Source organism: Sycon ciliatum, chromosome 13 (assembly GCF_964019385.1).
Source record: "Sycon ciliatum chromosome 13, ocSycCili1.1, whole genome shotgun sequence".
Classification (NCBI taxonomy): Eukaryota; Metazoa; Porifera; class Calcarea; order Leucosolenida; family Sycettidae; genus Sycon; species Sycon ciliatum.
Window position 1 is genome coordinate 9552358 of NC_088655.1, and position 27147 is coordinate 9579504.

The 27147-nt window shown below is 46.7% G+C and overlaps 1 protein-coding gene across 1 annotated transcript in view; it reads left to right on the top strand.

Annotated features, from left to right (window-relative positions):
* LOC135829699 (uncharacterized) overlaps positions 1 to 27147 on the top strand; it is a 163336-nt gene that overhangs the window by 60527 nt on the left and 75662 nt on the right. The window contains exons 9-15 of the mRNA XM_065342090.1: positions 1096 to 1161; positions 1769 to 1837; positions 5876 to 5950; positions 7058 to 7132; positions 15114 to 15194; positions 23378 to 23437; positions 26780 to 26845. Of these exons, the coding sequence (XP_065198162.1) occupies positions 1096 to 1161; positions 1769 to 1837; positions 5876 to 5950; positions 7058 to 7132; positions 15114 to 15194; positions 23378 to 23437; positions 26780 to 26845 (492 nt within the window). The remainder of the gene's footprint in view (positions 1 to 1095; positions 1162 to 1768; positions 1838 to 5875; positions 5951 to 7057; positions 7133 to 15113; positions 15195 to 23377; positions 23438 to 26779; positions 26846 to 27147) is intronic.

Genomic DNA, 27147 nt, shown 5'->3' on the forward strand with positions numbered 1-27147 from the left:
ACATACCCATCCTCTAACCCTTTCGTTGCCCTTGAAGTTTAGTGTAACAAGGTGCAGCTTATATTTGGTGAAGTATGGTATACAAGTTCAAATTTCACATTCAGCTAATGCTGCGCATTGAACTCCTTGTTAACCCTTTGAGGACGGCCACAACATGATGGATTCCTACAGGGTTCGCGCAGAGGCGTGCAACAGTCCCAATACGTCCCGGTACAGATTTGAAAATTATGTAATTTCACTTACCAGCTTTGAAATGTCTTCATCTTGGTCTCTTTTGGAAAGCTACAGATCTCCTCTGTCCAACTATCACCTATAGCAAGAGTACATGAAAACCAGAGTGTGCCGCTCGGATGGGTTGCTGTCACGGTGGAATTCCGTAATTACATCATTTTAGTGATGTAGTGCGTACAAGCAGGATTCAGGCAGGTCTCTTTCTGCACAACTGCAGCTCAGTTGTACCCACTACGCCATTTCCCGCCTCAGATCTGCGCCAAATATGATGTAATCACGGAATTCCGCCGTGAGAAGACACCCATAGCAGAAAAGGCCCCGCGCTGCACACTCTGGTTTTCATGTACTCTTGCCAATACTGTAAAACACGATATTTTCGGTGTAACTTTAATTTCGGTGATTTCGGTAGTGAAAGCAAGCACCTAAATTTAGATTATACCTAAACGACACCACAGTATGTGAAGGGAATGCTGGTCACCTAATTCCACATTAAACTTGAAACCTGGCAGGTCCCTGGTAGTGACGGCTGATACCGAAATTTTAATACACCCAAAATTACATGGTTTACAGTACACACCTTACAGTAGTGACTACATCCAGTTTTCAAAACCCTTGCTTCGATCACTTCGATTTTGGTCTCATTCGATTCTCCTGGGCGTAACATAGGCAATATGCAAGTATTATTCAAATCGGCCCAGCCATTCTTGAGTTATAGTTATTAATGTTGAAGTGCACCAAGTTGGACTTTCACCTCCCTCCCTCCCTCCCTCCCTCTCTCTCCCTCCCTCCCTCCTTCCCTCCATACCTCTCTCGCTCTCTCCCTCCCAAAACTATTGAATGTCTCTCTTCTGTGTATTTTTTCAGGGAGTTGGACTGTTCAGCCACTACAATTTCACAGAGTTTCTTTGCGGCCGCTTCGCTCAAGAACATGTAAGTGCTTGTTGGGTGGTGTACAATGCAATGGAATTCAAGGGTACAATTCTCTATACATTGAGTTTTGTCGGTAAAGGGCCCCAGACTGTTTCAGGGAATGCATTGCTACGCGAGGCCAATTACTTACCGTATTTGCCGGAGTATAACGTGCACCTGAGTAAAATGCGCACCCCTCTTTTGAGCAACGTTATTACGACCATTTTAAATTTGTATAATTTGCATGCTACCGATGGGGTCTCGTACCCGTCGTGCATTAGCAGTGTACCTGGCAGTAGACACTAGAAAAGTACGCACTGCGCCGAGGCACGGATATTTTCGATGTTTTCGTACTATGGGCCTCAAAGCTCACTTTGTCTTCACATGCCGATTGCCACAGGCACAAGGTCCAATTAGCGCCCAAATTGCAAATACCTCAAAAATGGTTGTTTTTCAGCCTTCGTGGACCAAGTTGGACCAGTTCAATGTCGAGAAGACTAGAATGCTCTTAATTTCTTTGTCCGTCCGTTACATTTACAAAGTAAAGTATATCTAAACAACCGAATTGCACACTTCCAATTGACCTGAAAGCATGCACGCCATTCTCTCCCTTCTCTTGTTTGTGCAGGCAATTGACATTATCTGCCACTCGTCTGCCTAGCCAACTTCTCGGTGGCCAGCAACGTCTGACAAACTTGTGAGTGGCCGTTATGAGTCGTGTGAATGTATTCCGCGTTAATTGCCCCTTTGAGGACTACTAGTGCCATGAAATACCTGGATTCCCACAGGGTACGCACAGAGGCACGCACCAGTCCCAGTACGTCCCCGTATGGATTTGAAAATTATGTATTTTCACTGACCAGCTTTGAAATTTCTTCATCTTGGTGTCTTTGGAAAGCTACATGTCCCCTCTGTCCAACTATCACCGATAGATACCCAACAGGAGCAGCAGATTTGCCTTAGCTACAGATCCCCTCTGTCCAACTATCACCGATAGATACCCAACAGGAGCAGCAGATTTGCCTTCATGCCCTTTTAGAGCTGCCCTACTGTGCCTAAAAGAGGTACTCTACCCACTTCCATAAATTTCACCCTTTCTGAAGATTTACTAAATGTAGAACGGTGATTCAAAGTCTTGCAGATTCCTGAAGCTCGAGCGATTCATTTGGTCCTCATTACGCATTCTCCATGCAACAATAAGTCACAGGGAATGTCCCCGTTTGAGCACTGCCGCTCGCTACGCACGGAATTTGAGCACAAATTCAAGAGTGTTCGTGTTTCGCTCTTTGGCTCTCAGTGATTCTTCATCACGCCATGTCGAACGACACCTCGTTGGAGAGCTTGTTCTATTAGCTTTCCAACGAGCAATCGAAGAAAGGACAATGGAGTTAACCCTTTAAGAGCCGCCCCATACTTGAATGCAAAACTTCAACAGATCGTAACTCAGTCCAATCTCGCTCAAATCCAGTGATCAAAATATCCAGGGCGAAGAGAAAACTCTCACCTGTCGAGAGAAACAATCCGCGAAGCGCTGTAAGCAACGGTTCCTGAGATAAATCACACGTAAGTTGAGCCGCGATCGTGGCAATTTCAAAAGCGCGCAGTGCGACTTTAGTATTGAGAATTTTGAGACTTTTTGTCACGCTAGGTTTACTCGAATTTGCACAGGTTTCACTGCTGATATTGTCAAGAGTACACAGCGAAAAAATTGGAACTCCACGATCGAGCAAAATGAAATATCTGGAGCGGGACGCAATTGGACGCATTTGGGGCATTTTTCGTACTGTCGCTGCGATCTAGCGCTGGATAGACGGTGTGCTGGCGATCATGATCAACCTCAGTCTCTTCCTCTCGCGGAGACCTTTCCAGGAAGCTCTAGATTGTGAGGATTGAGTGAGTAGAACTGAAGCTATGATCCAAGGAACACGAAAAAATGCAGAATTTTGAAATTTTCCTGTGGCTGTTAAAGGGTTAAGTTATGAAAATTTGTACAGTGATGCATATGTACAGCACGGACTGCAAAATTGCAAACGAGTATACTCGTCTTCAAGAATCCAGGTGCACTTCATGCACTGCTCTTTCCATTATTTTCTTCCTATGCAAGTCGCAACTCCTGTTTTGAGTTGTTTTTCTTCTCTCTTTTTCTTTCCCTACTAGTTGCTGTTACACTCACTGATCCTTATGCACAGGTATACAGCATTCCCTCACTAGTGGGACCATTGTTATTAGGCTACGGCCTGTTTTGGACTTCCCACTCTAAATAAAGAATAAACAACTTCAATGTGTATACAGTCAGACCTCGTTAAACCGCACACATCCGTTTCCCACAAACAATATCCGGATAGGCGAGGGAACTGGATGATCAAACACACACACTGCATGCATGCATGGCTTATGCTGTAAATCGGTAACCAGCGATTTTCTTCCGGATTGCGAGGGATCCAGATAAAAGAGGACCGGATAAGCGAGGTCTGATTGTACTCGTTCTTCGTCCTCAAAGAGCTAATCCACGTGTACGCGCTGGCCACTCCACCTCATTTCAGAAAAGAAATATCAGCCTGGTAAAATGTCAAGAACCTGATTCAGCATAGTCCGACTGCCAATCTACGATGTAGCTGGCTGATGGCACGATAGTGACGATACTACAGCACTGTCGGTCGCCGAAGAACTGGCGGAGTCAGCCTCGTAGCCTAGGCCATTCCTATTCATGTACTACCTCCGACAAGCGAAACTTGGCGCGTTTTTTTACTTCAAATTACTAGAAATAACTCACACTTTACAATCAAAACTAATGATCGACTCACCAAAATTCAACTTTGTATCGCTCAACAAGAACATTGGAGACATCTGTTCGGCTGAATCACTCTCCTCTGATTCAGAGATCGCAGTTTCGTCTGGAGAGGAATTGTTCCTGTTTTGAGACGGAAGTGCGACTAGAGCGGATTCAGTTGCAGCAAGTACCTCTGTTGTAATCGCTCTGAAAATCTCGATGTCGCTCCTGGGTGCTGTGCTCGAGCCACGGTGCCGAGGGTAGTCGTTTCCGCCGCCACTATCCAGGTTGACGTGGTATGAACTGTGCAACACCTCCACAAGTGCCTGGACTCCAACTGTTTTGCCGGGTTTTCTCGCCAACTGTCCAAAATTGCCTGCAGCAATTCCTGGCGATTTTCCTTAGCCACCAGAGACGCATCGCTCTGGTGGCTATTGAAAGACGCTAGGATTGTTTGGCATGGACGTATGGACTATGTGCTGGCGGAGTGACCAAGTGGAGAGAGAGAACTCCTTGGTTTTCCATTGCAACGCGAAAGCACGACGATTCTCCTTCGCAGAATGGACGCGCGCACTGTTTTGCTGGTACACGAGAGACTGGCTTGCCTCTGACCAAGTCTGAGCCATGTGCCACTCACTAGCTCGTCGCTTGGCTTCCTGCACCCGGTTGCATGGAGCTACAACTTATAACTGTAGGTCGTACCTCACAGCCTTGTGAAGTAATTAGTTGTGGTAGGTCTACCAACACAAAAAATCAAAAAAACGCGCCAAGTTTCGCTTGTCAGAGGTAGTACTATAATATGAGCCGTGATCGGCTAAATCCGACCTATAGCTTTGGCCGAAAAAAATGGAGAAAATCACGTTTTTGTAAAGTGGCACTGAAATAGTCCTTTTCAAAGAAGAAAGGAGATGGATCCTTGCAGATGCCAGTCGCTCATGTATTCCCTACGTATCATAATTATTTTTTGAGTTGGTAGTTAGAATAGCCCGTCGTTGCAACAGTGAATTTCCTGGAGTTCATGAGGCCAAGCAAAGACTACTCGAAGCAGAGGACCAGTTATTTCGGTCTCGACACAGCGGTTGACGCCAACTCAGAAATAGCTGTGACTGACTACCTGCCCTCCCCCCCCCCCAAAAAAAAACTAGCTAACAAAGTGGACCAGGAGCAGAGGTGTTTACATCGACAACGCAGGATGGTGATCTTCAACATGCTAATGCTGCTGGAGCGACTTTCTATGCAGAGACAACCACTGATCATCTATGTATTTGTCGTCATGGTCGCGTTGAGTAGAGTAGTTTGTCGCTCTTTTAGTTGACGACACTTTTTTGGATATTTGCACGTAATTTCACCTAGAGTGTGTGTCCTTTCGATCCGTTTTTTACTCACTTACCCTCGTCCAATCCGCTTCAAACTTTGTGTACATGACCGTCAAATACAAACAATTTTCAGTAGAAAACCAATTCTGAAAGAATTGACCTGTGGGGCTGTTTTTGCCGATCACGGCTCATATAGTTTATGCAGAGTTGAGTCACCGTATACACATTGGTATGTTGTGCTTTGCGAAGCCTGTTCGTTCTTTGGCGCTCCGTTCTCCGGCGCCCGCCGGTACTGTATCACACACAACGGGAAATTTGATTGATGTACCATGGTGTTCATTTGCAGCAAACGGCTGACAGATTCTCATCCTGAGGTGGACCCATAGGAAGAAGTGTTGCTCTCTAACCTATTACGGCAGGCCCTGTGTTCTTAAAAAGTAACTGACTCAATTTTTTAAAACCCGGATGCTGAGCCAGTAATAAATGTAAAAATGAGAAGAAACACATGAGAACGAGTTATGCAGCAACTATCCACGACTGTAACACGACTGTAACACGATGATAAGCAATCAGAAAATGCGATAATAGAGCACAAAACTGACAGGCTACTGAATTTGTTCTATTTTTAATGAATTTTCTCTTTGTTTAGCTCTCTATCAAGCCGTCCGTTGCGGCGCTTACCTAACGATTTGTTCGACGGGCTTGATTTTAATCTTCACAACTTGTAAGTTTTTCTATCTGTCTACAAAGTAGGAGTCACTTTTTTACTGCGGGATTTCTTCTTTCTTACTATTATGTGAACGGTCATGAACGATAGGTTCAGTGGAGAGTGAGTGTTGCACCTGGACTTTCGTCACCTGGTCCCAGCCGGGTTCCGGCGTTGGATCACATGATGTGCCATGCCGATAAGGCATGTCACTGGCATGAGACAGCATGTGTCGCCCAACCTCCGTGGCAAGCAGAGAGTGGGTCCAATGTGTGGAATATTGCATGCTTGTTAGATATTGCATGCTTGTTACATATTGCATGAATAAGTATTGTCACAAACTAATGGTTCGCACCAAGCATACATACAAGCATACAAGCAATTGATTATACAGTCTTCATTTTTTTCTTTCTATCATGTCTTCTGAAGTATTTTACTTAAATTTTGCGCTATGGCACGCCTACGACGTTCCCATGGCATTCATGTACGACCTACGGTTTTCTAGCCTGTTTTTCCGGGGCTTGTCTCCTCGTGTCGTCCTCTGGTTATTTGGTTTTTCATTACGTTGTCTAATGATGAGTTACAGTTTTATCCTGTGAACTAAGAGAGCCCAAGATGTGCTCGCGTTGAGCCAAAGCATTCTTACAATCAACCCTTTTGTAAATTGGTCCTTCGAGCCGGAGTGCCTCATCACAACCCTTTTGTAAACAATGTTATTTGGCATTTAATATGCCTGTTTTGATTCACTATAAATAAAGTATTCAACAACAAGAACAAGCACTTGGGAAAAACACTAGCCTGACCATACTGTACCAAAAGGTCGTGACAGCTCGAAACAGAGCTGCTCACTAAGAAGATCCTGCATCAGGCAGCAGTCTTCGTGTCCTGGGGCGTGACACATGTGCTCTTCTATAGTTGATGGACATTCTGACTTTCGTCTCCGTCTTCGTCTATGCCTCCGTCTTCGTCTATGTCTCCGTCTCCGTCTCTCTCTTTCTCTCTCTCCCTCCGTCTCCGCCTCCGTCTCTCTCTCTCTCTCTCCCTTTCTCTCTCTCTCTCTCTCTCTCTCTCTCTCTCTCTCTCTCTCTCTTTCTCTCTTTCTCTCTCCTTCTTTCTTATATCCAGAATTATCAACGAGACTGGTCTAGTTCCTTTAAGTGGGAGTGAAAAGAAGTATCACTTTACTGGCTTGAAATCATTGTAAGTAGATTATTCTGTTGCAGGTGAGTGTGGGTGACTGCGGTGAGAGATGGCAGCTGAGCTCTCTACTTGCAATTGGTGACGAGGAGTAACCATGAGCGACAAAGATCGCATGTTTGATGTGAGTGAGTGTCGTGTCCCGTATATGAACATACTTCTCATCCAAACCCTCTGAAGAAAGCCCTGCATGCCGAGGGGTTCGGATTAGAGAGCGTGGATAATCGACACTCTTGTAATCGAATACCTTGCAAGAATGCCTTCCTGGCTGAGGTCCTTCAGCAGATGTGTTTCAACAAATTCTTAGCAAAAATGGAATCTTGAACGTTTTGACCCTAAGGGCTATTTTCTCTGGTTGAGGCCCGGGCATATGTTAAATGTCAGAATATGGAATTGTTGTACAGGTGAAATCCTGATAATTCGAACCTCAAAATGCCAGGGAAAAACTTCTAATTATCCGGACATTCTAATTATCCAAACATGAACCCACAACTCAATATGTATGTCAAAATGCTCTCATGGTCACGCAGAGTTGCGCTATGGACCTTAGACACAAATTTACGGACACTGAACTGACCGGCACAGCCTGCTCATGCAAACTGAACTGACCAGTACAGTGTACAGTGAACTTCGAATTACACTTTGCTAACTTCGAATTATCAGCACAAATCTCACACATTTTCTATGTAAGTGGAATCTGTGGGACTTCGAATTAACCGTACATGTCCAGTTCAAGGTTCGAATTATCAGAAATTTTATGCGGGAATCGTATTGATAGAAATCGGTCCTGGAAAAACTTCAAATTAAGCGGTATGTTCGAATTAAGCCATATTCGAATTATCAGGATTCCACCTGTAACTCACTTTTCTCCACCTGCTCCCAGTCCCATGCCATCTCCACACTTATACAAAGGGACGACGATAACTACATTTAGAAGACTATATTTGAGCCAGAGCACGCTAAAATATGACCACAGACCAAAAATTCGATTTTCAGTTTTTTGTTCAAAAATGATCTAACACACCTAATGTTCACTGTCTGAAAGTTTTGGATTGATTGGACATCTCTAAGTGTGGCTACAATGGTATTATATGCAGCACTGTTGAAATGGTGAAATTCTATGTACAGCAATGGGATTGTCATTTTTGCACACAATTGATATGCCCCTTGGTTCATCCTTTCCGGGTCAGTTCCTCTGTCCAGAGTCTTATAGCATGAGCTGACAGGTACTCAGCCACATCCAAAATACCAAATTGTCTATAGGCAGCTGAGCTGGGTGTCCGAAATACCTCCTGTTTGGAGCACCACTGGAGAACCGCCAGCGAAAACACGGTCAACATCTGTAGATGGCCGAAGAAGTTGGCACTCCATGTCCTCTCCATCACACTCCACCTGTACTTTCAGATATACAGTATACACTGCTGCACACAGTTTTCCTCGACATACTAGACGTCGCACTCATATTCCCCACACCAAAGCCCATCTGCACACGGTTTTCTCCACTCGCCAGAGAGTACTGCTTTCGCTGCATACTGCTCATGCTAGCGATGTTCCGCATAAGGGTACTCAAATTATCGACTTGAGCAAGTTGAGGGAGCAGCAGAGTCCATTGATTGTTTTTGCACTTGCAACCAATACTGGCATTGTCCCGGATATGTGCAGCGATGTCCATTCTGGCCAAATCATCGGCCGACTCACCTCCCAAGTCAGTGTCGATGCCAATCGCTTGCCAGGTTGTCATCAGAGTAGAATTCCTCGTCACTGCAGATCGTGGGACTACCAGCATCAATTCTTTTTACGCTCGATGAAAGTGTCGCCCTCAAATGACTCGTCGCTGTAGCCATCATCGTCTTCCTTCTGTTTCCGACCCGAATTCTCAAAATATTTTATCCTGCGCATGGAGTGCGATGATGTCGTCTTCTTCCGCTCCGCAGTACATTACTACTACTAGGCTCTTCTGTCGATACATCGATGACGATCAGTTTTAGGCGACTCAGCGCAACATGGAATACAAACTCAAACAAATAAACTTACTTGCAACAAAGAATTGCATCCGGAACAGTCCAGTCGACCGAGGAGAACAACAACAGCGACTCGCGTTGCACTGCACTTCGTATTTTTTGCCGCGGAATTCAATTCGAGAATATCTCGACTTTTTCAAAAAAAAGCTGTGGTCATGTTTTAGCGCGCTCGGGCTCATTTGTGACAAGACGACGGAAACACAACTAGACATGACGAACTCGAGACGAAGACATGACGAGCTCAAGACGGAAACTGCTTTTCACACCACAGCAACACACGCATGCACCAACATGACGTACACACGACGTACACAAAATAACATACCACAACAGAATGAGATACGAGTGGTGATGGAAGATGATACGACTCCACGGTGTGTACGACTGCTGGTGCTGCTCCTCTTCCTGCTGCGGCTGGTGCTACTGCTAGACATGACGAACTCAAGACGAAAACTGCTTTTCACACCACAGCAACACGCGCATGCACCAACATGACGTACACACGACGTACACAAAATAACGTACTACAACATAACTCCCTCCCAAGAGTGGAATCGTCCTCGATTCTAGTAATAAAACAGAGGAAAAAGAGGAAAAGATCGCACAAATCACTCAGTCATACCACACCAGTCACACCCAGAAAGAGAGCTTGGAAGCTCAGGGCCCTACGCTATGCTTTTTTGCCTTGAAGACCTAGACAAAAAAAGCATAGGGGTGTTATAAATTCTTATAAATTTCTACTTTTTGTTTTTAGACATATCCTGGGATTCGAACCCACACTATCGCCCTGCATGCATCCCCGATACACTTCGCATACATACTAATTCTTCCAAGTTGCTTCACATTATGATCTTGTATTTGAAAGCCGTATTTGAATATGCATTGTGGCCAGCCGTGTTTGATTGTACGGTACGGTACGGGACAGGTACGGTCGAGGGTAATACGACACCATCTACCGCCTTGATGACGGCAAAAAAAGAATAGGGATGTTATAAATTTTTCAATTCTCCTATTTTTTTCAGGCATTACCTGGGATTCGAACCCGCACTATCGCCCTACATACATTCCTCCATACACTTCGCATTCATACTCATTCTTCCAAGTTGCTTCACGTTATGATCTTGCGTTTGAAAGCCCTATTTGAATAGTGCGGCCAGCTGTATGTGGCCAGCTGTGTTTGATGGTACGGTACGGTACGGGACAGATACGGGATAGCGCCAGGCGTGACACAAACACACAGACACCAAATTAAAGCTGTGTGGACCCTGGCTAGCGCCAGACGTTACTGAAGTAACGTCTTCTGCATAGCTACGGGAATAAAATACCTCTCTGCCTGCACTGCAGATTATTAAAAAAAACTCTGTCCGCCCATCCAGAACACCAGCCACGATCGCTGTCACATGTGTAGGAACTGATAACCTCAAAAACTCTTAACCTACTTCACTCAACACACCACCTCACGATCACGCAAACATTCTAAAATGTGAGAGCACAAATCATAAGAATAACAAAAAGAACAAAATCCACTGGCTCTGTGGGGGCCTCTAGTTATCCTCATAGAAGAGCAAATCAAAAAACGAACAGAACACACGCGCTGTGCGGGCGCTTCTTTACCCTCGAGGAGAGCAAATAATAAAGAACAAAATGTTGGGAGAACAGAAAATACAAAACTCACATACTCATCACGTTCACAACAACACACGTACCCTCTCACCAACGAAACTCCTCACGCCGTCTGCCATGTCGTCCGCCATCTCAAGGAGCGCTGCTCAGCGTCGACATCCTCACACTGCAGCCTCTTGTCTTCACCTTCCATCCTTCTGTTTTTTTCAGTTTTTCTTCTGGGCACAGTTTTACGTCGTGTCCGGGACCACCAGTGATGACGACTGCCAAGAGACGGGAGAGACGAATGATGAAGGACGAGGGCGACGGACGAACTTCTTCAAGACGGACAAAACTGTGACGATAGGACGACTGGAGATGACATCGGAAACTGGGAGCGAAGGCCACGCAGGACGAATCCAGGAGTTGACATTTACAACAATTTCCATCACCGCTGCCACCAATGTTGTACCTGCCTTTTCTCCACCTGCTCCCAGTCCCGTGCCATCTCCACACTTATACAAAGGGACGACGATAACTACATTTAGAAGACTATATTTGTGACAAGACGACGGAAACACAACTAGACATGACGAACTCGAGACGAAGACATGACGAGCTCAAGACGGAAACTGCTTTTCACACCACAGCAACACACGCATGCACCAACATGACGTACACACGACGTACACAAAATAACATACCACAACAGAATGAGATACGAGTGGTGATGGAAGATGATACGACTCCACAGTGTGTATGACTGCTGGTGCTGCTCCTCTTCCTGCTGCGGCTGGTGCTACTGCTGTGGCCGTTGTGGATGCTGCTGCCGTGGTTGCTGCTACTGCTGTGGCTGCTACTGCTGCTGCTGTTGCTGCTGCTACTGCTGCTGCTGTTGCTGCTGCTACTGCTGCTGCTGTGGTTGCTTCAACTCCTGGAGCTGCTGCTGTGGTTGCTGCAACTCCCGGAGCTGCTGCTGTGGTTGCTGCAACTCCTAGAGCTGCTGCTGTGGTTGCTGCAACTCTTGGAGCTGCTGCTGTTGCAGGTTCTACTACAGTGCTGCTCAATGAAATTCAGTCGCCTCACTCAAGTATGCGCTGGGCGTTGCGCAGCCCAAGACCTGCGAACACTGGGCTGCGAAATGATGCAAGGCGCAAACTTGACTGACGCGACTGGATTTCATTGAGGAGGACTGTACTATTAAAAAGAGTCAATGTTATCCGTGGCGTCTATGAGATCCTCTTTTGGCGCTGTGTCCGTGCGCCCAACATGGGGCTCGAACCCCTTACCCTGAGATCAAGTCTCATGCTCTACTGACTGACACGTTGGGCGCCAATTGTCATCGGGTAGTTGTTTGTCTCGACGATGTGCTTCTCCGATCTCTCACATTCACGGTCGCACAATCATCACACACCTCAGGACAGAACGCATTCGACTTAGCTCCTAGGAGAGTTTCAGGAAAAGCAGCCAGACAAGAATGTCTGTGGTACAATATATTATGCGCATGCGTGCAGTGGCGCAACCTGCGCAGTCCGTGCTGATTATCGATTTTCTTTCAGTCACGAGATTCCATTGATAAATGTGACAAGAACACATTCTGGAACTAATTCTTTGCTACTTTGTTGATTGACATGAGCGAGTTTAATGTTGTTCATAGGTATTTTAAAACATAGCTATTTTACGGCTATTCTCTCCACATCGACTAGTGGACCACTTTATTCAAGACCATTTTGTTGGCGTTTGGGGACATGTTGGAGCAGACTATGGTGGTGGTCTACCCTAAATCTCAGGACGTAGCCTCTCTGTCACTGGCCCTTGAAGATGGCCTTCGTAATGACCGCCATTGGACAGGTTGAATTCATCGATTTGTTCGATGGATTCAGCAAGTCGCCAGTGGAAAGTTGGATGGCTACACATTACTGGGTACTGTACAACCGGACAATTTCGGCGGAGATTTATTTAACTTTGGTACAGGTGTTTATACCTAAAATGAAACGCGACCTAAAATCCAACAAGCCACTGCCACACAGTGTGCAGAATGCATTATTTTTGGATCTTGAAAACTGGTTAACCGAAATTTTCGCGCTACCGAGCCGTTGATTTTGGGAAATACCGACGATATTACACCACCGAAAATTCCCGGTTTTTCAGTAACTTGGATCGATGTGCGAACACAGTTGGTTTGGCTGTGCTGTGTTGTTGCAGGCAGCAGTCACCCCTCGTTCTTGTACCTTGTTTCAGTGCGTATTTTAGTCTATTTAAAATTTGCCCAATATCCAAAAAACTACTAGACCAAACTATCATAGTGGGCGAACGAAGTCCACGCATTGAAAAGAGGAGCAACTTTGAGCGAAATGGGTAATTATTTGGCCATATCCGGTGACACTTGGTCGTTACAGATGTCGTCGGGTTTTTTTTATGCCTCGACGATAGCCCTTCCGATTACTCTCTTATGTCTTGCATCACACGTACGCCACACTCAGAGGACAGATTATTTTTAGTCTTACTCCAAGGAGAGTCTCAGGAAGAAGGCAAAACAACAAGAATGCGTACAATAATATGCAGGCATGCGCAACCTGCGCAGTCCGCACACCGACCACGCGGACCCAGCACACACGTGCCAAAAGGGGCACATACCCTCCAAAAGGGCAGGGACAACACAGACATTCTGGCTGATATTCACCACCACCATTGCGCTCTGTGGCCGACCACATACGTAATTATACCCACTCGCCCACAACAGCAACAAGAGGTTCCTTCGAGCATTGAAGTTCTATTCCTTCTGACAGCTTTTTCGGTCGCTAAGACCTCATAAGAGAACCCAGAAACTGTCAACGGCCGAATGCTGTTGCTTACCCTTTGCTTACAGATATTGATATTATGTCCTAACCCTTTGAGGCCCATAGTACAGATATATCCGTACCAGTGTACAGTGCATACGTTTCAAAGCGCAACCTGGCGTAACTCGGCTGTCCCTTTACCAAATCGGACAATCGAAAGAGCTATCGACATTAGAATTGTCCCAGCTAGCGACTCGAAAAAACCCGAAGGCGATCCGAGGTCGGAGAGCGGAGATACGAGACTCGAACTAAATTCGCTCAGCAGAGTCAACTCGAGCGCGTGCATTTTGAACTCGTTTTTAGGGGTTTTCCCTGACTCGCGGCCCACGCAGCTACAGATAGTTCACGTCATCGCAAAGACATGTTTCTCAGCTCTCCAGTAAAACAATTAAGCGATCTGCGATGCAATTTGTTGAAATGGCAGAGAATTTTAGTTGGGTGCTCGCAATGCTGGCTTTGGAGCGCCGTATCGCGCTGCGGCGCTGGTTCTGTGGATCGAGTGATGGATTGCTGGCTATCGCTGTGTTACTCTGGCCAAGAGCTTTCCAGAAAGCCCAAGATCACCAAAATCGGCCCAAGAACACCAAAGTTACGACCAGATAAGTAACTGGGCTCGCGTATGCAGTGCATTTCTTGAAATAATTGTGGGCCCCAAAGGGCTAATCCTGTCCATGCCAGCCTGTTTTCCTGTATTGGTTGCATTGTCCATGCGCTGAGCTCACCTGCTCAAAGCTGCATGCACCCACAGCTCAGAACAAAATTTATTCCAATTTCACAATTCCTTGATGGATTTTCACGATCCATGGCTTGTTGGAAAGACCTGGACCAGACGAAGCCATTCCGGGGACTCACAGCTGGATTAGCATGCCAGGGCCACCTCCATCTCCTCTCCAAGTACCCTTACCATGCCAAAAAGTGACAAAACGACTGCCTCTCATGTTTTCTATCGTGCTCATAGTGGACGGATTTTTACAATTCAAACTGCGTTGCAAAGCTTTCATTCAAACGCATCCATGGATGCTCATTGCACACGCGCTTTCTCTAGGGGAAATTCCCTAGCCCGCACGAAGTCACGCACAAAAATTCGAATCGATCGCTGAAAAGTGAAATTTTCATATTCTGGCCATTCGATTTGTCGCCGCTCGGTCATACCTTGTCGTATCGCAACGAACTGGATATCCCTAGAAAGCTAAGCTGAAGACCTTTCCAGCTGTGCCTCACTTTTAGAAATCGGATTCAGTTTGACGGTGTAATAGCAGTTTGTACACTCGTCTATAGCCTGCGATATACGGTGTATATTGTACAGTGTAGGCAGAACGCGGAAACGCGTCCATGGCACGGAAAGCGTGAATGCTGCTGGTGCTGCTGGTGCTGCTGGTGATACAGATGCTGCTGCTGCTGCTGCTGCTAATACTGCTGCTTCTGGTGGTGTTGCTGGTGTTGCTACTGCTGTTGCTGCCACTGCTCCTGTTTGTAATTTTGTCTTCTTGTTCTGTTTCGCCTCTTTTCCATGTTATGCAGAATACTAGGAGGCCAGAACTGGTTCCTGTACAATCGTGTTATCGCCCTTGCTTCATCCACAAGTCAGGCCCTTGGTGTAATGTAAGTGCCAACGGAGGCCCTTGTCTTCATCGCACTGCTAAAAGCATGCTCGGAATGAGATTGTGTGTGAGCAGGACAGAGACATTCTTTATCTGTTGTCCCCGACTTCGTTGGGTATTTACCTGGCAAGTGCAGAAACCCGGCAACGCAGGATCCGTGGCCATCAATGAAAGCCTTGTTTACCTTAACCCTTTGAGACCCCACTGAAAGTGCGACAATTTACGCACCTTCAAATATCATGCACTTTCACTCGTATCTCTATGAAACATTCACCGATTTTTACAAACTAACCACCGTTGGAAAGGCATTTCCAAGACGAAGAGACTGGTACCACACTCAATCCAGCTACCTGCACAGCCTCTGCTCTGCGTGGCCTATAATGCCGCCCAAAACAGCAGCCGTGCGCGAACAGCTTCAGCAAAGTTCAAACAGCCGCCATTCCATTCTCCTTCATCGCATCGACTTCAAACAAACTACAGCGGAAAGCTCGTTTCAAGCGCAAAATGTTGGTGTGCAGCATGCTTGAGTATGACGTACCATTCCGGGGAAATCTCCTGCCAAGTGCAGCGTGAAAATTTGAATTTTTCGATCTGAGTGCATTTTTCAGTTTGGCTCCGACTTCGAGTCTCACCACGGCGGCATAGTAACTCCTAGAGACTTCAGATAACTTCGACGTGATAGGCAAGGGTCTTCTCGAAACGTAGATACTTTGTTTATGAACTTCGGTGAAGGAACACCAGAGATATAACTATTTTAGTGTCACCGTATACCAAACGATCGAATTCGATCGTTGGGGTCTCAAAGGGTTAATCTCACGAATTATAAGACCATGGTCTTATAATCGAATAGTCACAGTTTTCGGTCCACTCACAAGTGCATTTTCGTTCGAAATAAGACCATGGTCTTATATGCTAGAGACAAACATCGCATCGACATGTACATGTGCAAGTACGCATATTATTGATGAATGCCGGTACAATGGAACCATGATGATCCTTGTGTGGCTTTGTGATTTTCATTCACGTATAAAACCATGGTCTTATAACCGGAGGTGGTCTTAATCTCGCACATATAAGACCATGGCCTTATATGTTCGAGATTACAGTATGTGCTGTGAAAAGATAACTTGAACGGTAACAAAACATTGCAGACATCAACATTTTCCAACTTTGGCGAGGAAAATGCCGTCGGGGTCGTGGGTTCGAGCCCCACGTTGGGTGCCATTTTTCGCCGGTTTTTTTCTAACCGACGATATGCTCTTCCGATTACTCTCTCGACACGCCACACACAGATGACTGATAATTGGTTGTTGCTCAACGAGAGTCTCAGGAAGAAGGCCAGCGAATCAGGAAGCAAGAATGCGTACAATGCACGCATGTTCGCTGTGGCGCAACCCGCGCAGCCCGTGGACGGTCCGAGCGGACACAGCGCCACACAAAATAAATACATGCGCCCAAAAGAGAACCGACCTCGTAGAGGTCAAGGACAACAAAAAGGCGATAAAGGAAGGGACTATTTTAAAAGTCCCTGGAGAAAAGTTTGCGATTGATCCTGGCTAGCAACGGGTTGTGTGATTTTTGTTAGTGAGGTTTTCTTCCCATTGAGTTTCCCTAACGTTTGTACCTATTTTACTGAACTGTAACACAGTCGCCGCCTGTTTGGGCGCGCTCCTGTCACTCGAGTTGAACTTTGGTGTGAAAGTTTGAAGTTCAATGTGACTTGTAGCCTGCGGGCTCGGTGACCAGGTGACTGGTGTACGCATGACCAGGTGACTGGTGTACGCATGAGCACGTGACCGCTTATTCAGCCATGTTCCATTGGGAATAAGGACCGAACGCTGCATCGCAGCCTTCTCGGACCAAAACCAGTTTACTCATCGTCCAAAAGACTACAGCATATGGGCTGTAACGGAATCACAGCCATTCCGTTCCCCGGGACGCAGGACACAAAGGACAAGACTGGTTTGTATTACATTATTTATATTGACAAGACGGAAATGGAGACAACACTCAAAAGGACGAACAAGAAGACTGACAAAAGGACTCTCGACTACAAAATCGCGCATGCTCATATCACACATGCACGCGACTAGACGAGACAGTTTGGGGAATGCCATCACACAGGAAAACAACACAATCATTTCACAACACCTGCCCCCTTGATGACATTCCACAAAATAATAAACCGACACCACGTTCCACATGCACAACAGCAAAAGGAACCACAGCAGAACAGAAAAACGAAAACCAACCATCAACCTAGAGCCGACGCTCTAAAATAAAATCCGGCCACGACACAGTGCCAAACAAAAACCTAGAGCCGACGCTCTACAACCAGGCCACGCCACACAAGGCCAACCAAAACTTGGAAGCCGAAGCTCCAACAAAATTATAACATGCGCACAGCCGCACCAAATAAATCTACAACAAAAATAATGGAGAACAACAGAACGAATACAAGAGCAACAGACCGACAACAACCAAACTGAAACAACACAGCAACAAGCAACGAACTGAACAGAGAGAGAACAACACAGCGAGCAAGACAACAAGACGAACAACAAGGACGACACACAGTCGGTGACGCCAGACTCGTCCACTGTCCTCTGGCGAGCCACGGCCACACGCTCCGTCGCGGTTCCTGCCGTCTCAGGCTCCAGTCCACAGTGACTGTTCTAGTCCATCACCTTCTCTGCCTCCTCTCCGCGTCGTCTTCCGCTCCCACCAGCTCTTCACCTCCTCCGCTCCCACGCTCTGTTTACTTCAAAGTCACCACAACAGTTACTTCGTTGTTGACGACGACGGACAGACTCATCACAAACTAACTCATCCTCTGCGTCCCGGGTTTCGGCACCACGTTGTAACGGAATCACAGCCATTCCGTTCCCCGGGACGCAGGACACAAAGGACAAGACTGGTTTGTATTACATTATTTATATTGACAAGACGGAAATGGAGACAACACTCAAAAGGACGAACAAGAAGACTGACAAAAGGACTCTCGACTACAAAATCGCGCATGCTCATATCACACATGCACGCGACTAGACGAGACAGTTTGGGGAATGCCATCACACAGGAAAACAACACAATCATTTCACAACAGGGCCAATCGCGGTCATCCGTGCTTTTACAAGAACGAAATGGCGCGTTTAGTGACATTTTGCGTACAACTTCCCATCTAGTAGGGCCCAGTCACCCAGTTTTGGTGGAAGGGGTGAGTTTGATTGGGAATAAAGGAGGAAGGGAGCATCTCAGCTTCCTCGGACCAAGACCATTCGACTCAGCACCCCGAAGACTACAACTGGTGAACATTTGATTTTAGCTTTAACTTCCCCTCTAAAGCAACCTCTGGTATTAGGGATCACCTGATTTTACACCCACAGTTCTGCAAGGATCTGCATACATGTACATGCACTCAAATCAGCGGCCACCTGCATTGCGTGACCAGCGGCCGACTTTTAGTGCGCCAAGTGCCATATCTTACCTGCGTACAGCAAGCACAGTTGCTGTCCTGGCTGGCTTGCTCGACTGCAACACGGTGCTGAAGTGCGCTTAGAAGCGAATGCATGCAGTCAACATAGTTGACAAGTGACATCATCTACCTATCGCTGCCGATAGTGAAGATGTGGTTTCTCAAGCTCATATTGATGTGTTCAAGAGGTGGCGGACGCGTAGACAAAGCAGCGGAATGACAGTGAAGACGAGAAATAAATGTTAGTTTAAGTTAATAGATGATATGCCAAATAACGTGCAACTAGACTTGAGAGGGCATTGCAAAGTAGTTGTGTTGTAGTTGTAAATCTAACATTAATTCTCCATCACTGCATCAGCTCAACCGCCACCACTGGACTGCCTTTTTACACTCTTTTATTGACGAATAACCAAGAACACGGAAAACGACTACATCTTGACAAGACGACAGACCAAAGACTAGCTCACACAGTTTCGCGCATGCGCACAACACCACCAACCAATGACGCGTGTCCACAGCGACCAAGACGAAACACAACACGTGACACCAAATCTACCACAGTTGTGTCGTCGGAGGGTTTTAGTTCCCTCGCACGATAGCCCTTCCGATTACTCTCTTATTCATACATCACACGTACGCCACACTCAGAGGACAGATTATCATTGTTGCTCCAAGGAGAGTCTCAGGAAGAAGGCACCCAAAACAACCAGAATGCGCACGATAAGCATGCAAGCATGCGCACAACAACAAGAACATGTACGATAATCTCCAACCGGCGCAGTCCGCGCGCGGTCCGCACGAACGTGCCAAAAGGGGCACACACGTGCCAAAAGGGCAGGGACAACATACTTCCACATGAAAAAAATGCATCCTCTCCTGAGGATGGGAGAGAAGAAAACAAAACGAGAAGACAGACAGGAGAAAAAGAAATCAAATGTGAACAACATACACATGCAGATACGCAGGGCCAAAACAGTAGGATACATTAGTAACTCCGGACAACGGGGGAAAAGCCAAAGCAAAGGGGTGGAAAGAAAACAGACTGGGCCCACCCATAGAGGGAACCGCCATCTTTCAGGCGTGGGCCCCCGGAAAACAACCACCTCGCCCTGGTGCGAAGCCAAGGCAAACCGACGCTACTGCGAAGACCGCGGCAGCTGAACCGGGTGACCAGTCATCTGACAGCACAGGAGTTGTCCGGAAAACCATCCCGCAGCCGATGGGGCTACGAAAACTCACAGAGACACACACGGAAAGAAAGAAACACGGACTGACGCAAACATCTCAGCAATACTAGGAGCCAAAATTCAGACAAGAAAAACCACGAGAAGGAATGGCAGAACAGCAATATTGAACACGCCTACGGATACAGGGGCAGTCTATCCATGAGGACACCAGATAGCACACAAACAAATCGGTCACCAATACGCAAACAAAAATTAACATAGAAAAACCACAGGGCGCTACCCTATATAACCACAGGCCTCTATCCTGAAAAAAACACAGGTCTCTAACCTGAAAAAACCCACAGGGATTGAACCTGAATATCACGCGTGAAACACATCCGCTCACGAAACACAAAAAAACACCGTCCTGAACCCTACTGGGACGCACAAAGGCCAGCCAGCAAAACACGGAAACCGAACACCCGCAAGGCGAACCGATACAAATAAGCGCTGGATCCCACCAACCCACCAGGCAGACCGTGGCTCACCATGATCGGACGCCCCCTAGGTGAAATGAAGAGACCCACGTGCCAAAACACAAATACCAAACAACACGCTCACAGAAATATTGCCACCCGGACCGTCAACGAGAATCTCAGAAGCATGTTACACCACTGGGCGTCAGCCATTCCACATGAGCGGGACAACCAGGCGGAGCACTAAAACGCTCGACACAAAACATGAATACTAGTAAAACGAAAAAGAAAGCACTTGTACTTGAAACTGGAAACGACGGAGTGCCACCACATCGAGTAAATCGATGGGGACATCTACCAAACTGAAACAAATCGAACGACACAGGATCGGAGCAGTCCGACGACACCGAAACGACGTGCACCAGTGCACAACACAGGGCGAGTAAGCAAACACGAGCAAAGCTACCCATGCTGACTACCATGATGACGTACCAAGCAACACGATGAGCATGCACGACAGCACGGACAACAGAACTTTCAAGTCAGAAGGTGTGAAAACACAGTGCACACGACCACTCGAACAGCCAGAGGCCGGAGGGCGACAATGTACACTGGTTCAAAACACCGCACACACAACGTGGGCCACAATCATGTACTAACAAGAGCGAGGCTCGAACGAGGTACTTGTACACAAGAGAACAACCCGGGACTTCAATGCCACGAAGCGAAACAATTACAGGTCATCCCTCGTTAATACATAATCTCTGGGACGTGACAAATGTTATGTATTAACGGGGCTTATGTACTAAACGAAAGTGTACATAATTTCCTTGTATACCAGAATATTTCACTTTTTTCAACTTTTCTGAGTGTTTCTTGCTGCCATGACTAGGGAGCGAGATATTCTTGATTCCCTCGATATTACATAAAAATTATGTTCTAACGGTCGCAGTCAGCGAAGATTCTACAGTTTACATGATACATGCCCAGCCGCGCCTGTACAGTCACTCGAAAGAAAACAGAGCTTTGTCCCTTTGTGATGTGCGCTCTGATTTCTGAGCTAATTGCGTCCAGAAGTAGAAACTAGAACACGACGTGCCTCCACTGGAAGGCCAAAAGATCAACAAATTATGTACTATTGAGGTAGGTGGCATGCGGGTATGGAGAAATGTTATGTTCTAACGGGGTTTATGTACTAACGAATTATGTACTAACCGACAAAATTTGTATGGAAGTGACCACGTTTCGTCCGGGACTTGAGATTTCTTATGTACTAACGGGGTTTATGTACTAACCGTACTCGTATTAACGGGGGACGACCTGTATTTTGAAAATCCCAAATCGAAGACTAGTACCAGGAGAACTACGTACAAGGTACCAAACATTACGCAGGGCAGACAAAGCATGCTCACCTGAGTAGGAGCTCCGAGGACAGGGTTGAGCAGATGGAGCAAAGCGGAGCCATGGCGAGGACGCGTGGAGAAGACAAGATTTGAAGCCACGGCGAAAACGAAAACGATCTCAGGGTCGTGGGAAACGATGCCACTAGCTGGGCGCCAATTGTCGTCGGAGGGTTTTAGTTCCCTCGCACGATAGCCCTTCCGATTACTCTCTTATTCATACATCACACGTACGCCACACTCAGAGGACAGATTATCATTGTTGCTCCAAGGAGAGTCTCAGGAAGAAGGCACCCAAAACAACCAGAATGCGCACGATAAGCATGCAAGCATGCGCACAACAACAAGAACATGTACGATAATCTCCAACCGGCGCAGTCCGCGCGCGGTCCGCACGAACGTGCCAAAAGGGGCACACACGTGCCAAAAGGGCAGGGACAACAGTTGCATACAAAGTTCAAAGTTGTACGGTTACCTGTGACTGGTATTCCTGCAGAGCTCAGGGCCTACCATGTACACATTGTAGTATAATGTGTATGGAACTTGTGTGCGATGCCCTCTTAAGTCTAGTTGCACGTTATTTGGCATATCATCTATTAACAGCTGCTACTGCCACATGTGTCATGACCCGGATCAGACTCGTCGTGAAAGCGACCATGCATTGAGTTCAGCAGCCAAAAGCTGGACTCCGAAATATACTAGAGTTCTGTAAGAACCATGATTAGTCCTGCGAAGGATTTGGCACTTTCGTTAGTTGAGCAATCATGGCTTACAACTCGTGGCCTCGAGTCACAAGTGTTGTCGTACGGCGTCTACACCTTCAGTACAAGTCGTCAGCATTGTACTCACTACACTGTTGAGCTTGAGGGGACCCTGCTTAGTCCTGCAAGGGAGCTGATACCTTTGATAGTCGAGCAAGCAAGGCCCCTCTTCTCGCGTCGTACGACGTAAAGGGTCCTGCAAGTGCTTCGCGCACTGCGGACTCCGTTATCCCTTTTTGGGAGAGGTCGCGGCTTGACCGTGAAGCGCCCTACGGGGTAATGAGAGGGAAGAGCCTACGGGGCAGAAGATGAAGGGTGACCCAATCAAGACACCGTACGAAGGCGGCGCGCTCTAGCTGCAGTAACATCCGACAGCGTTCTCCAGGCTCCGTCGCACGATCGACGTACGAATAACCTCGGAGATCACTCATATTTGTAACACTATCATGTAATGTGGGTGAGCGAGCTCCCCGAAGCTATACTAATATTTCCTACTAATTATTATATCACAATTATACTATAACCAAAATCACATAAAAGCCGCCTTCTTCCAACGAATAAAAGTATCTTTGATCGCTCCCCTTCAACCTTCGACTACCTTGTGTGAGCCGGAAAACAGGTGTGAGCTAGCAACTTGGATGGCGACTATATTGGTCGTCTACCTGGGTAGCCACTAGACTGATCTAAGCCAAGTCACAAACCCGCCAAGCGCGGCCATGACACATGTGTTACTAGTTGTGCAGTCTACAGTATCACCACCACAGTTGGTCTAGTGGCCAACCAGGGAAGTGCAAAATGAAGGGATGTGCATAGGCTAGGACTATGCTGAAACTGATGTGCTCATCATCATGGCACAACACGGCTTAACATGTTGACTTTTTCTGCTTGCTTACTTGTCTTGTACAGGACTCTCTCTGGAATGAGTTTGACAACATTCCCAAAGATCCCTTCAGGCGTCAAACACTTGTAATTATTAACCTCGGATTTTCTCTCTCTGTCTGTCTCTCTGTCTGTCTCTCTCTCTCTCTCTCTCTCTCTCTCTCTCTCTCTCTCTCTCTCTCTCTCTGTCTCTCTCTCTCTCTCTCTCTCTCTCTCTCTCTCTCTCTCTCTCTCTCTCTCTCTCTCTCTCTCTCTCTCTCTCTCTCTCTCTCTCTCTCTCCCTCCCTCTCCCTCTCTCTCCCTCCCTCTCCCTCCCTCCCTCCCTCCCTCCCTCCCTCCCTCTCCCTCCCTCCCTCCCTCCCTCCCTCCCTCCCTCCCTCCCTCCCTCCCTCCCTCCCTCCCTCCCTCCCTCCCTCCCTCCCTCCCTCCCTCCCTCCCTCCCTCCCTCCCTCCCTCCTCTCTCTCTCTCTCTCTCTCTCTCTCTCTCTCTCTCTCTCTCTCTCTCTCTCTCTCTCTCTCTCTCTCTCTCTCTCTCTCTCTCTCTCTCTCTCTCTCTCTCTCTCTCTCCCCCTCTCTCCCTCACTCTTTCTTACTTTCTCATCTCTCTCGTACACACCCTCACTCTCTCAATCAGTCAATCGCTCACATATTAAAATGCTTTGGGATTTTCAACATTAGGCCCGAACGAAAAAGTCTCTGGTTTCGGGTAACATGGCCAGAAAAATACCGATCGTTCGGTCGGCTTTTTCCCCTCATAATGTGTATGCATGGCAAACCGGTAAGCACATAATTATGAGGCATGGGCAGCAAAAACCAGGGTGAGGAGATATTTGGCGAAAATGAGTTTTTGATGGCTTTGAACTGTCCACTAAATGAGTGATCTATGGGCCAAATTTTGGAGCTCCGGGCGCCTTCCAAGATGGTAAAAAGAACGCCCGAAATGATGGGTGAAGGTCGACAAAAAATGGTCAGCAACAAGGCAAAATGGAACGGAGTTACAGTTGGCTCTGATGGAGTGGTTGAGAATAATTTAGCATATTTACAGGTCTTGAGGGAAGCACAGCGTACTCTAGTTGATAATAATTATAGTAACATTGTTGCCTACACTTGCTGCTATGAACTTGAAAACTCAATCCCTGTCATGTGCAGGTCTGGTGTTGTACACAGACTTGTCAGACAGAAAGAAGCCAAGCAACTGACGTTTTACATGGCTGGGAAGAACCTACAAGACAATATAATGCGTGCAGGACCAAGCCAGATACATCCACCAATGCCGGCACCAAGCCTGTTTTGCTCGCCTAGGTACAGCAGCTCGTAGACACATGCATTATACTGTGACAAATTTCATGATTACTGCAAGCATGCATGTATACTTGCAACAATTTTATTCACAAAATATCTTGTAGCAAGTAAGGTTTAGTTCATTCAGGGCTGTCTCCGTATCTCACCAACTTATCCAGCTGCGAATGGTCGCCACGGAGTACTGAATCTCGTTTGGCACTCTCAGCGCTGCTGTCCGCGTCGCCACCTCGTGTCACGGAGCTCTCAAACTCATCGTCTGCGCTGCCTCCGCTGATGGCTTGTCATCTGAGCGAAAGCTCTTTGCTTTCACCTGATTCTTCTTGCTGTCGACTATCACAGGCAGCGGAGTATCTCTGGAGATCCAGCTGCCAAATATTCTAGTTGCTCATGCTCCATCAAGAATTTGTGACGGGATCGTTCCGCCAAGAAATTATTTGTTTCGCTCTCTTTTGAGCGCATGATTTGCAGACGATACCCAGAGCGCAAACGCCTCCAGAGTGGTGGCTGAAAACACCTACCTGGACGTCCCAAGTGCTTGGCGGATAAACTACAACTGCGACGACGACAAATTATAGCGAAGCCACCAAGAGGAAGGCACTTTCAAAGCGATAGCGCCAGAAGTCTTTTTGCTTTGATCCCGGTGACTAAAAAACGACATCGGTTCGGTTTTTCGCAAACATTGGCATTTTGAAAAATCGCCAAGACCCCGGTTCTTGCTGCCGATGCCTCACATGTGTACAGTACACAGCCCAGACTGAAAATGTATGGTCGATAAAGCAGGCATACATGTAGACTACATAGCACTCAACAGCTCGATCAAACTGACGGGAACAGTAAAACTGGTCAAATGCTCAGACACCGAGCAGAGCAGAGCTCCGAGATGCTGCGCATCAACACATTGTTCAGCGATCGCCGTGGGCCAGGAACTACAGGTTCCTGTTGCTTCAGCGTAAAGAAAAAGATTCGGCTTCAGAATCCAATGAAGTCCTACATTATCACTCTTTTCAGCACCGTTGCGTTGCGGCTTGACCCCGTTTCGGAAGCAAATACTGCTTTGAAGCGAAAGATGCCTTCTGGACGAAGAGTTTCCAACACATTCATTGCTCCGGGTACGTGACTCGAACAATGCAGCTGTTGACACTGAGCCACCATCACCTATATTGACGGAAACGTTATTGCTACTAGAGTTCCCAAACTAAAACATGTCAGTCGAAAACGTTACGCTTGGCAAATAGAACAGCCCTGCAACAAATCTGGCTCGATCCTGTCAACTCGAACAAAAGGACTGAAATGTCTAGCCGGCCGGAGCCAGGAGCAGGAAGGCAGAGCCTTGGCCTTGGACCTGGTAGAGCGCGAACTGAGAGCACGTACATGTACATACGTATGATTCGCAGATGCATGGATGAATAAAGAATATATAATTGATCCATACATGGCCAGACAACAACGAGTTTAAAGAGTTTTCAAGAATTATATTATCCAAATTCGATTTTCGCGTTCCGCCCGTCAGTGAATAGTGTGGGAGCTGAGGGTAAGGTATACGAAAAGAACAATAAAATGACTGCATAATGAAAAGTGTGAACAAAGGAAGTAAGTAAAAAGTAAATTATCGTATCCGTTCACAAAGGAAGTACTAAAGCATTACATAATAGCAGTCGGACATAGTGCTAAACAACACAGTTACTGCATAAGCAGAAATATTCGTCTGGAATTTAATTTCGTCTTTTTCATCCGAGGAGCTTTTGGACTAAATTAAAGGTCGGACTAATGTCGATTTGTCCAACTTTTCAATACACTCTTATGATCCATGGACGAAATTTTCAACCGGACGAACTCCCTTTCTTTGGAGTTGGACGAAATGATTGACCGACGAAATGTTCTGCCTGTGCAGTATACAGTAAAATGTGGTGTAAGCGACCTCTGGTTTTAGCAGGGAAGATACTACCTCTGGTTTTAGCAGGGAAGATACTACCTCTGGTTTTAGCAGGGAACATACTACCTCTGGTTTTAGCAGGGAAGATACTACCTCTGGTTTTAGCAGGGAAGATACTACTGTGCCGTGTGTGCGCATGTCTCATCCTTACACTCATCTGTGGACATTTCGCTTTCTTATGCTCGTATACACAGAACGATCTCTGGGACCAGTATCAAGTCAATCCCATCTGATTTTTCCAGCTCGAGCGTAATGCGTTTGTAAGACATTGTTGTAGCGTGCTATTCTGTGTACGTCATGTGCATGCGCATGTTGTTGTTTGAGAACGTTGTCTTCGTCTTGAGTTCATCATGTCCAGTTGTATTTAAGTCGTCTACTCGTAATAAGTAATAGTTTTCCCAATAAAAACTCGGATGTTGAGCCTATAGAAACATGTAAAGAGAAAAAGGATCTATACTTTATTAGTTATGACTTTTTTCAGTTTTGTGCCTTGTTGTCGCGCTATCTGACTGTGTATTATCTCGTTGCCTTGGTGGACTCAGGCAGGCATAGTGGGATGGTC